Here is a 12,067-nt window from a genome sequence, read left to right as displayed (position 1 = left end):
AGAGAGAGAGAGAGAGAGAGAGAGAGAGAGAGAGAACTGCTAGCAGGGTGGTTTGGAGTGATCTTTGAATGAACTTCCAGAATAGGTGTGGGTTTGAAGGCTAGTCCTGTCCTCGGTGGATATGCCCTCTGTGGATATATACACGGCAGTGATCTCAGTGACCAGATGGACAAGGTGACCTAATTCTGGGAATGTCAGGTGGCCAACTGGTCTCACAGAAGGGAGGAAGACTATGCACTTCCCCTCATCAAAGCACAGCTGCGTGTCATCTGCCAACAGCAGAGGTCACTGCTGTGCCGCAAAGGGCACTGTTTCCTGGAGCTAGAGACTGGCTGCGCTGAGTCCCTTCCTTCAAAAAATGAGCACTGTGTCTATTAAAGTGATCCTACACAGTTTGAGACACAGATTCACCATCTGTCCCACAGTGTCCTACAGCTGGAGCTGCAATATTATTACAATGATACTGTGTTGACTGTGTATTGACCTAAATACACAGTCAAAGATTGTATAATCTTTGTTTCTGCACACAGCTTTGGGTTACTGTCTAGGGTTCTTTCATACCAGTCTCTGGCCACATCCTGCCCTAACACTTCCTACAGAGCAGGTTTAGAGGTAATGAGTTCATTTAGCTTTTGCCTATCTTGAAATGTCTTAATTTCTCCCTTACCACAGAAAGACAGTTTTATTCTTAATAGTGTGAGTGAGTCTCTCTCTCTCTCCCTCCCTGTCTCCCTCCCTTCTTCCCTTCCTCCCCCACTCTCTCTCTCTCTCTCTCTCTCTCTCTCTCTCTCTCTCTCTCTCTCTCTCTCTCTCTCTCTCTCTCTCTCTCTCTCTCTCTCTCTCTCTCTCTCTCTCTCTCTGTGTGTGTGTGTGTGTATACATGTAAATGCAGGTACCCTTGGCATCCTTGGAGCTGGAGTCACAGGCTGTTGTAACCTTCCAGATGTGTGTTCTAGGAATCTAAGCTGGGTTCTCTGGAAGAGTAGTATGTACTCAGCAATGTCTCCAGGCCCTGAACAACAGCTCTGCTGGACACAGGACTCTTGGTTGACAGGGTTTTTTTTCTTTAGCACTCTAAATATGTAGACTTCTGCCTTCTGGCTACCATCTTACTGAAGGCTGATAATCTTATTGGGACTCCCTCTTGTACTGATTTCAAATTCCTCTCTATCTTCAACACTGACTGTGATGTTTCTGCGTGTGTACATGACATCCACTGAACTTCATGGATATTTGCAGTCACATAAACTTGGGAAGTTTGGGGTCACTGTTTCTTCAAATAATCTCTCCCTCCTTCCTTCCCTCTCTCCCCCCATGCCTCCTTCCTTCCCTTCCATCCCCTTGTCCCCTTTCCTCCTCCCCTTGCCTCTCCCTTCCTTCCTCTCCTTCCTCTCCTTCCTCTCCTTCCTCCTCTCCAGCTTGCCTCTCCTCCTCTTCCAGGGCTTCCATAATACAGAGACTGATTCGCTGGCAGTATATCTTCAGATTCCTCAGGCTTTATATTGATCCTTTTATTTCACAGACTTGGTAAATTTACTGTCTTACCTTTAAGGCTACCAGTTTTTTCTTCTGCCTGCTCTAACCTGCCTTTTAATTTCTCCAATGACCCTTTCAGGTTCCCTCTCTTTGCTATTACTACTTTGCTTGTGTGTCATTTTCTGGACTTGCCCTTGTCTTCCGTTAGCTCTCTTGGCATCTTTCCCACCATTGAGGGTGTTTTTTTTTCCACTAGAAGATCTTCCTTCAGATTTTTCTGAGAAATATTTCCGTTTATTTTTTCTTTGTAGTATCCCACATGTTCTATAGCTTGGAAGTTTTAGTAGAAAACTGAATGCGGGGGTCTGCTAAAGTGGTAGGTCTTTGTCATGTTAACAGACTCCTTTATCATCGAGGTTTCCTGAGGTTGGTTTCTTTTTATAACTTTTATAGGCTATCTTCATGGCTAGGATCGTCCTGAGGCATCAACAGCAGGTCTTCACAGATCATTTTGGACTATGTGCCTTCCTCTGGACATTTACGGTGAGTTTCTAATTTCTCCCACACACACTACTGCTTTTGAATGTCCTAGACTTTGTCTAGCTCCCACAAAGGGGGGAAGACTCTTGAGGGGGATGAAGAAATACTATCAAGTCTTGAGGTTTCTCCAACGGAAGTGGGAGGGGCTTAAGCAGTGTGTCGGGCAACAATGGATGACTGACAACCTCTATGTGCTTCCTGATCAGAAGTAGCAATCAGTGGCCACAGTACAGATCCCCAAGCCTTGGAGAGCAGGGACATTTCTGCCCACTCTGGAGACTGCAAGCTGTTCACAGCTATACTCCAGAGGCATATGTGTGATTATTACCACAAGACTGGGGGTGGCAGGATGGGTCTAGCTACTGAGAAAGAGCAGCTTGGTGACTGAGCCTTCCTCCTCTAGAAGATAAGTCTTCAGCAGGTTCCAGAGTTCCCCAATGGTCTCCTAAGGTAGATTCTGCCAATGCTCTTGTTGCTAGGTGAGGACACAGACTCGAGGTGCTTCCTATCCTGCCATCTGCCCAGAATCCTCTGGTGAAATAGCTTTTATGACTCATACCAGATATGTAGAGTTTGGGAAATGAGGATCCTGACTCACAGTGGGGACATCACATAAACCAGAAGTCAATATGAGGCTTTCTCCTTAGCTTTCTCACTAAGGACCTAGGGATCAGCAGAGGGAAGTGGAAGTACCCTCTCACAGTGATGCCTGATAGTGGAATAATAATGATATTTCTGCTTCTATTTCTGGGCTGTGTGTGTGTGTGTGTGTGTGTCTGTGTCTGTATGTCTGTGTGTGTCTGTGTGTGTGTGTATGTGTGTGTGTGTGTCTGTCTGTGTGTGTCTGTGTGTGTGTCTGTGTGTCTGTGTGTGTGTGTCTGTGTGTATGTGTGTGTGTGTGTCTGTGTCTGTGTGTGTGTGTCTGTCTGTATGTGTATGTGTGTGTGTGTGTGTGTGTGTCTGTCTGTGTGTGTATGTGTGTGTCTGTGTGTGTGTCTGTGTGTGTGTGTCTGTGTGTATGTGTGTGCGTGTGTCTGTGTGTGTGTGTGTGTGTGTCTGTCTGTATGTGTCTGTGTGTGTGTGTCTGTGTCTGTATGTGTATGTGTGTGCGTGCGTGTGTGTGTGTGTGTGTGTGTCTGTCTGTGTGTGTATGTGTGTGTCTGTGTGTGTGTCTGTGTGTCTGTGTGTGTGTGTCTGTGTGTATGTGTGTGTGTGTCTGTGTCTGTGTGTGTGTGTGTCTGTATGTGTATGTGCGTGTGTGTGTGTGTGTGTGTGTCTGTGTGTATGTGTGTGTGTGTCTGTGTCTGTGTGTGTGTGTGTCTGTCTGTATGTGTGTGTGTGTGTGTGTGTGTCTGTGTCTGTGTGTGTGTGTGTCTGTCTGTATGTGTATGTGTGTGTGTGTGTGTGTGTGTGTGTGTGCGTAAGGGGGAGGTTGTCAGAGGCTAACTTTGCAGAGTCAGTTCTCTCCTTTCCTCTTTTCATGGCTTCCAGGGATTAACTCAGGCCATTGGGCTTATGGGGAAATCCTTTAAACATTGAGCCATCTTGCTGGCCCCACATTAGCTGCTTCTGATTTAGAGGTCTGTCTTCTCAAGAGAGACACTTCTTGGGGGTCACAAGAATAGTCCCACAGAACTAGAAGTTAATATTGCTATGAGCACTTGGGTTTCTTGTTTCATTGAACCAGGAGGCAGACAAGAAGGGGGCTTGCTTTTGATAATGTGAGTGATTATCCAAAGTAAATACACTGTTGTTATTCCCTGAAGGCCCAAAAGGATGTTTTTGGAATCTATGGAGTTGTTGGTTTTCTCTTAGAGAGTCTAAGACATTTAGTAGAAGTTACTAGAAAATTATAATACCTCCTTAAAAGCACCATGCTTAGTGCTCAGACTCTTCAGGAGTGAAGACTGAAGAACTCTAACCAGCTAACGTTGCTGGCTGACAGTAACAGGCCTATAAATGGATGACAGGAAAATGCATAACTATCCACTATGGCTTCTTGACCAAGTAAGAAAAGATAAATGTGGCAACTATGAATGCTTTCATTCTGCCTTCTTCCTTGTTTTATGTAGACATATTAGTATGTGCATGTTCATGTATACCAACCACACATAAATAAGTTGCTAGGTTAATGGAACCACATTCAGCTTGCGGTGGAGGAGGGTGAGTGTCTTCAGTGTAAGTTACATGATGAAGCCTGTGGTGACTGTCTGTTGTATGGAACTCAGATATGGAGAGGAAAGAGCTTAGGGCTCCAGTGGGTAGGTGCGCCAGCCATCTGCCTCCCCACTGTCAGCCTTCAGTCTTTCCCTCTGTAGTCAGTACAATATGGTAGAAAGTTGGGGACAACTGCATGACTCTACTTGCTAGACCAACTTTTTAAACTGGCTTCTAGCCAGGTGCTCTCAATGGAAGGGATTGGTAAGGCTGCCCAGCACAGTAGGGTGGGAGGCAAACCTTCTGCCCAGCTTCTGACAGCATCAGCCTAGGAACAATTACAGTGGCCGCTGTGTCATTAAAGGCCAAGGCAGTTGAGCTAGAATTAGAGCAACGGCCTCTCTAAGAGTCCGGTGGCAGATGCAGACTCCTGGCTCCAGCCCATCAGTGCTAGCTTCCATGGCTAGAATCAGCACCACCACCCCCCGCCCCCGCTCCTCCATGCCCCTCTTCTCCATTTGCTTCAGCCGTGTTCTAAGACTGATGCAACCAAGTCTCTCTACTTACCATTGGTGATACTGGAGGTGGAATGAAGGAGCCCTTATCTCTAGAGGCACATACTGAATATTTATACATGTAGATTTATTCATAACCGGGTACATTTTTCTTAATAATCCATACTGGGGTATGATAAGGGGTTTAGCTGTAACAGGTTGGCCACAATCTTACAGCTGTCAGGTGCTAACTACTGGGTGGAAGGAAACTGGGAACTCATTTTCCCATCTATTCTCCTTATGCTAATCACTTTGCCCGCTGCTGTGATGAACACCCGTGAGAAGCACCTTACAGGAAGAATCGTTTATTTTGGCTATTGGTTTCGGTTTTAGTCCTTGATTCTGGGCCTGCAGTGAGATGGAATGTCACACTGATGGGAGCCTGTGGCAAGCTCATGGAGGGCAGGAATCAAAGAAAAACAAGCACTGGAGAAGTACAAGATAACCCAAAGGCCTTTCCCAGGAAATGACTTCCTGTAGCCAGGCCTCACTTCCTAAAGTTTTGACACCTCCCAGAACAGTGCCATCGGCTGGGGACCTAACCTTAAGGACTGGGGACCTAACCTTTAGTATACGAGCCATCTGAAAGGATACTGAATACTCCAACCGTAACTTTACTTTTATGCATTTCTGAATTTTTTCCATAATAAAATACCAATGAGGAGCTCTCTCTACTTGGAGCAAGGGAATCCTCTCTAATCACCATACTCTTTTGTGAGTCTGACTGAGACAAGTCCTATCCCAGAGTCAGCACAAAGACAAACAAAGCAGTATGCAGGGGTCTAAGAGCACATAACAGATACAGTGACAGAAGTCTGCAAATGGGACCAGAGCCCCGACACACCCTGTCCCTAGTGTCCCCGGGACTTCTTAGATGTATAAGCACCCTTCCTCTCCTTTATAAGAAAAAAAATTAAAGTATACAGTTTCCGTCTACTACATATGTGCAGTGCCCATGGAAAGCAGACGAGGGCACTGGATCCTGTGGAACTGGAGTTACAGATGGCTGTTAGCTGCCATGTGGGTGCTGAGAACTGAACCCACATCCTTTTTATAAGAGCAACAGGGCTTGTAACTGCTGAACCAGCTGCCAGTCCTCTTTTGTCTTTATGGGCGATAAGGACTCACTATGTAACCCAGGTTGACCCTGAACTCCCATGATCTTCTGGCCTCAGCCTCATACTAGTATTCTAAGCACACGCCAGCATTAGTGGTTCATAAATACTCCTTTTGTCTAAGTTAATTTGAACTACATTTGTGACATTCAGCTTGGAAACATAATCCTAACTAAAGAAACCCTAAATGCAATGACAGCTATTATCCCGACCACCTGGAGCAGCTAACTGTTGTCATCACTGTCTCTGTCACCAACCTTTCATCACGGTGATGAGCTTCATCATCAGGACCATCTCTAGCAACATCTCAGTGGTCAGTATCAACTGACTACATAGTATATGAAAAGCACCAGGTCCGTATCTAGTTGCCACCAATCAGAGATGCATGAGACAGAGCTCTAGCTCTAAGAGTACTTCTGACCCACATGGTGGAGGGGGGCAGAGGTACCTGCCATCTACCCACCTTCTACAGAGATACACGTTTAGATGGCCCAGGTCTCAACAGACTAGCCAAGTACTAGACTAACCAGGGGAACATCCAGTTCACCTGATAGAGACAAGAGGAAGTAGTATAGGTGCTGGGCCTTGGAAAATGACCAGCCTATATAAGAAGCCACCATGATGACTAAGTTTTACCTCTAGAGTAAAAAAAAAAAAAAAAACAAAAACAAAAAACACTTGGTCCAAATCTTGGCTCTGTAAGAAACTAGTTTTGTAAATGTGGGGAATTATTTAACTTGTTTCTACCTCAGTTTCCTCATCTGGAAAAAGGGATGCTAGTCACCTAGCTCATAAAACTGTCAGGAGGATTAGAGTGTGAAGAACAGTGCCTGGCACACAGTAAACATTACATGTGTGTTATTCAGAAAAGAAAGTCAGTACGTTCTGGCAGAAGAAACGGCCTCAACAAAGGTGCAGAAAGGAAATGTACAAAAGTTATTTAGAGGACCAGCAAGTAGACCTATTACCTACAAAAGATCAGAGTCAGGGAAAATGGCTTTACAAATGTGTGTGTATCTGTGTGTGTGTATACATGTACACATGCATGTACATGTATATACATATGTGTTTGTGTATGGGTACAAGTGTCCATGTGTGTGGGGGCATATGTTTTGAGACAGGTCTTACTATGTAGTCTTGGCTAGCTAGAAGTTGCTATGTAGACCAGGCTAGCTACAACTCACAGAGATTGACCTGTTTCAACCTACTGAGGGCTGGGATGAAAAGCCTGCCCCATCATGCCCAGCTCTAATCTCTCTTAAGCCAAGACTTGAATCAAGTGTTTTTGACTCTAGAGGCAGAACTTGCAGTCATCATCATGGTGGCTTCTCCCACAGGTTGATTATTTCCCAGGGCCCAGCTCCTATTCCACTTCCTCTCTTCTCTAACCACTGGGAACACACAGGAAAGCTTCCATTGGGGGAATTTCCTAGGAGGATAAGTAGGCAGCATTCTCGAATTGGGCATTGGAGATTGTCTTTACAGAACTCCCAAGAGGAGCTGCTCTGAGCTATTCCTTTGATGTCAGGACTCAGGCAAAGGCTCCTGGGGAGGACACACAGGACAAAGTCAAGGATGTAGAACTTACTGTTCTTTGACAGCCATATTAGGTGGCAGGGAGGTGAGCCCATTGCCTGTGAGAAGCAGCACACGGAGATGTGGCAGAATCCCCAGGTCGCAGATGGCCTCCTCCGTCAGGCTGTTGAAGGAAAGGTCCAAGAACTGCCATGCAAAACAAAAGATGGGATAACAGAAGCGACATATGACAACGATGCCCAACCGTGAGCGAGGCGGGAGCTGGCTCTGCTCCCTTCCCTCCTCACTTCTGGGTATCCATCACCCACAGGATAGTGTCTTGGGTTTGGCATTCACACCTGTTGGAGTCAGGCTCACTCCTCTTTGTCTTAGCTGCTACTATGCATCTTTTCACAGACTCCTCCCTCCTCCTTGTCTGCCCTGCCAGTCACCCTCTGCATGTTTCCACCAGAAGAATGCCCCTCTCTGAGCACTGGAATCCCAGCCCCAGAAGCCACCTCAAAACTGCCTCCTTAGAAAATATTCCCCAAATCTTAGCCAGGTGGACCATCTCCCTCCCCCGACCTTATCTGCTTTATTTAAACTATCCTAGGATGTCTGTCCAAGTCTGCAGGGTCTAGAGATAGCTGGAGATGTATAAGAAACAGTGTGCCATGTACTTTGTCTGGCACACAGTGGAGGATTGTAAACCCTTTGAGGTCAGGAACCATATCCCTGCAGCATGGTAGCTGTGTAACTGAGCACAGGCCCTGGCCCAAACAGACACATTATGAAAGTGAACTTAAATGAATTAGCTTAAAAGACCAATGAGTCCAAATGGTCACTCCACCATCAGCTGCTGCCCCCTTCTGCTGTGTCCGCTTCTCCTTCTGCTGCTGCTTCTGACTCTTCCTCCATCTTCTCTCCCCCTCCTCCTTTCTTCCTTTCTTTCTTCCTTCGTCCCTTCCTCCCCCCTCTTTCCCTCCCCCTTCTTTCACTTTCTTTCTTTCTTCCTTTCTTCACCACCACCACCACCACCATTTCTTCATCCATTACCCCCATACTGAAGGTTTATTTTGTCTAGCCCTCTGGGAAGTCCCAGTTTTCTTTGGCTACAAACTATCTATGTCCATCTGCTAAGAAGGGATGCTGCTGGACTCTCAGCCTTAATCAGAGAAGCTCCTTTTATAGTGGACAGTGGTTAACACAGAGACTCACAACTGATCCAAGTGCAGAGAATAAGTGACTGTGTGGTACTTGGCCCTAAATGGGATGGCCATGTCCACTCCTGCAAGGCTCAGGGGCCATCATGGAAGAGAGGGCAGGAAGATTTTTAAAAAACAGAGATTGGGGAAGAATGTGGTGAAACTGTCTTCTGGAGATGCTATGGATGGTGCACTCATGACATCACTGTAGTCATGGTTACCCGAACAGGACTAGGCTCATCAACATCTCATTAGAGAAGAAGGAAAGGCTCATGGGGCCCCTCCTGTCTCTGAAGGACCACTGGCAGCTATAGCAGGAGTAGATGTCACTTTCTTCAGTGGTGATACTGTCCATGTTCTGGTAAATAACCTCCCATCTATGCTCATGCAGGCAACCCAGAAGGTCTCCCACACAAAGGTCAGAAACGTAGGAGGGGTCTTGGGAAGAAGGGTTTCGGCAGGAAAGGAAAGGGGTGGAAACAGGACACTAGGAGTGGAAAGGATCAAAGTTCATTATATCCATACATGAAACAGTTAAAGGATAAGTAAAATGCCAAAGAATGAAGTGATACTGCTGGCATACATGTCTAGACACACACAAGCCACAAACGCAGTAACAGTCAGGTCTGACAGAACATCACAGCAGGCTTCACAGAGAGGAGTGTGTGAGCCATCCCTACACCAAACTGTTAAAGAGAACCCAAGTGAGAGAGGCACGAGTCAGGAGGTAGCTGCTTTGTTCTGAGAACGGCAAAGGCTCTGGGTATCAGGGAAGCTTGTGGCAGAGGAGAGGTTTATAAGACTGGCCAGGACGTGAAAGGTTCCAAGCACCAGGAGGAAAGGCTGGGCTTGAGGTACACAGGACAGAGCTATCTCACTTGGCTGGAGCAAGGACAAACAAGGCCCGGGACAAACACAGGCAAAGATGGGGAAATCCTTGTCTCTCATACCTGCCAAGACCTATGATTTTACCTTCCCCCTTTGTGTCTCCCACGTTCCTTCTGACCTATTTAGTCCTCAGACAGCAGCCAGGACTCGTTTTCTAAAATATGGCCCTGACCACAGCATGCTCCAACTTAAAACTTGGTGGTTGCTATTCCATAAGATAGTTTTAGCTCCTTAGCAAGGTGTCTAAGGCACCCCAGGGTCTGTCCTAAGCCACCTCTTTAGGATCACACAGCACTACCAAATCTCAGCCCTCACTCTCCACCTATCCACACCGAGCAGATTCAATAGTATTCAAGAGTCGGTGAACCAAGGCCAGCAAGTCAAATCCAACCTGATGCTCCTTTGTGGCTAGTGAGCTAACAATGATCCTTACCCTTAAACTTTATATATATATATATATATATATATACATATATATATATATATATATATGTATATATATATATATATATATATGGCCAGGCTATGTAGTGTGTGTCTTTAATCCCAGCACTTGGGTGGCAGAGGCAGGAGGATTTCTGAGTTCGAGGCCAGTCTAGTCTATAGAGTGAGTTTCAGGGCAGCCAGGGCTACACAGAGAAACCCTATCTCAAAATAAATTAGTAAAAAAGGAATAGTGCCCCAATTGGCAATGAGAAGCTTACATTTCAACATCTTGTTTCCTTGCCTCCTGTCTGGGGCATCTAGGAGAGGCTAAGACTAGCTGGTGACTTTCCTGGGAATGGCCTACCTTTCTCTTCTTCCTGTTCTTGTTCTTCTCCTTTTTTTTTTTTTTTTTTTTTTTTTTTTTTTTTTTTGGCATGGCTTAGGATGGCTGAGGTCTGAGAAGCAAGGTCATTAGAGACTTCATCGCAGGATGGCTTCTTGCAGCTGATATGCCCTTCCTGTCACTATTACATAGCCTAAGGAGATTCCTTGGCATTGCCCCACACTACTGAGCAGATTTCCTGCAGATTTACATGAAGATGAACTTTCATGAATTAATGTTTGTTTATATGAATTAGTGATTTTATAGAATTCCTCATTTGAATCAAATAATTTTAGGAAGTAAGTTTTTAGAGGTGGTTTTAGTTGTTTTGCCAGAAAGGTGTAATAAAGTTAGAATCAAGAATAGAGTGTGCCCATTCCACATAGAATAGCAAGGAAAGGCCGCATAATAAGGGCTACAATGAGCCTTCATAATTACATTATAAAGAGAAGTAGGCTTGGGGCAAATTTGTGATCAAGGAAAAACATTCATTCTAGGTCAGGTCCAAGGATGAGGTCACAGGTGTGAGCCATGGTAAAGCAAGGCCACATGAAACTGTTGCTTTGAACTTATAATGAGCTTAAATAATGAGACACTATTTTGAATTTAACATTCTGTAACTACCCTTTTGTGTAACATTTTATCTATGAAGTACTTTTCTAAGAACTTTTGTTTATAAAAAAAGTCGGAGAAAAGAAATAAAGTGTGGCTTGAGGGACTCTGCCCCATCCATCTCACCAAATATATATGCCTGTTTGTCTATACATACATGTGTAGGTCTATGTGTATGTATATAAGCATGACTAAACACTGTGGAGTTGATTGACACAGGTGGTAAGGCCTGTCCAGTTTGTGTGTGTGTGCATGTGTGTGTATGTGAATGTGTGCATGTGCATGTGTGTATGTATGTGCGCACAAGTGAGTGCATGTGTACACACACATGCATGTGCATGTACACACGTGTGCATGTGCATGTGTGTGTGTATGTGCAGGTGCATGTGTGTGCATGTGTGCATGTGTGTGCATGTGCATGGGTAGGTGTGAATGTGTGCATGCATGAGCATGTGTGTGTGTGCGCGCGTGTGTGTTTAAGTATGTGCGTGCGTGTATGTGTGTGAGTGTGTAAGTATGTGTGAGTGCAAGTATGTGTGTGCATGTGTGTGTATGTGTGCGTGCATGTGTGTGCATGCATGTGTGTGTATATGTGTGTGTGCATGTGTGTGTGCATGTGTGTATGTGTAAGTATGTATGTATCTGTGCATATTTGCCAGTGTAGAGAATTTTAATTATTTTCCTTTCTTTTCTCTCTAGTTCACGAAGAGTTCTAACCCTCTCACCTGGCCATTGAGAGTCAGAGAGGAAAGAAGCCAGCACTTATCAGCACAAATAGTAAGAAACTTACAGACCTATTATGCTTATTAAAGCACAAATAATGAAATTTAAATGCCAGGGATTATCAGTCTTTCGCCTTTGTCTACATGGTGTCCTGTCTGTACCACATTCCCCTAAAGGCTGGGCAGGCCGCCAGAGGCTTCTGTACTGTCTGCAGTTCTTTTTTTTTTTTTTTAAGGTGGAACAAAGGCCGTATTAATTTATTCCGAGTACCCAGAAAAGGATGGCCATGGCTGTGTTATCTGCCTTCGTATCAGCCATATTGGGCATTTAATGCAGACAAAGCTCATACACCCAATGCTATTCAGCATAAATATGACTGTTTTACTTTTTTTAAAAAAGTGTGTGTTTGCTGGGCGGTGGTGGCACACACCTTTAATCCCAGCACTTGGGAGGCAGAGGCAGGCAGATTTCTGA

The 12,067-nt window shown here is 45.2% G+C and overlaps 1 protein-coding gene and 1 long non-coding RNA gene across 4 annotated transcripts in view; one reads left to right on the top strand and one right to left on the bottom strand.

The window, feature by feature from the left end:
• Window positions 1-11,711, top strand: part of LOC116102633 — a 27,061-nt gene extending 15,350 nt beyond the window's left edge. Inside the window, exons 4-5 of the long non-coding RNA XR_004123245.1 lie at window positions 1,930-2,019; window positions 11,570-11,711. This is a non-coding gene — a long non-coding RNA (uncharacterized LOC116102633). The remainder of the gene's footprint in view (window positions 1-1,929; window positions 2,020-11,569) is intronic.
• Window positions 1-12,067, bottom strand: part of Xrra1 (X-ray radiation resistance associated 1) — a 67,036-nt gene that overhangs the window by 27,282 nt on the left and 27,687 nt on the right. For all 3 annotated transcript variants that reach the window (XM_031387511.1, XM_031387510.1, XM_031387512.1), the window contains one exon: window positions 7,431-7,564. In XM_031387511.1, the coding sequence (XP_031243371.1) occupies window positions 7,431-7,564 (134 nt within the window). The remainder of the gene's footprint in view (window positions 1-7,430; window positions 7,565-12,067) is intronic.

This window comes from Mastomys coucha, unplaced genomic scaffold (genome assembly GCF_008632895.1).
Source record: "Mastomys coucha isolate ucsf_1 unplaced genomic scaffold, UCSF_Mcou_1 pScaffold21, whole genome shotgun sequence".
NCBI lineage: Eukaryota > Metazoa > Chordata > Mammalia > Rodentia > Muridae > Mastomys > Mastomys coucha.
The sequence above is the reverse complement of the archived record's forward strand: the minus strand, read 5'-3'. Positions and strand labels throughout refer to the sequence as shown.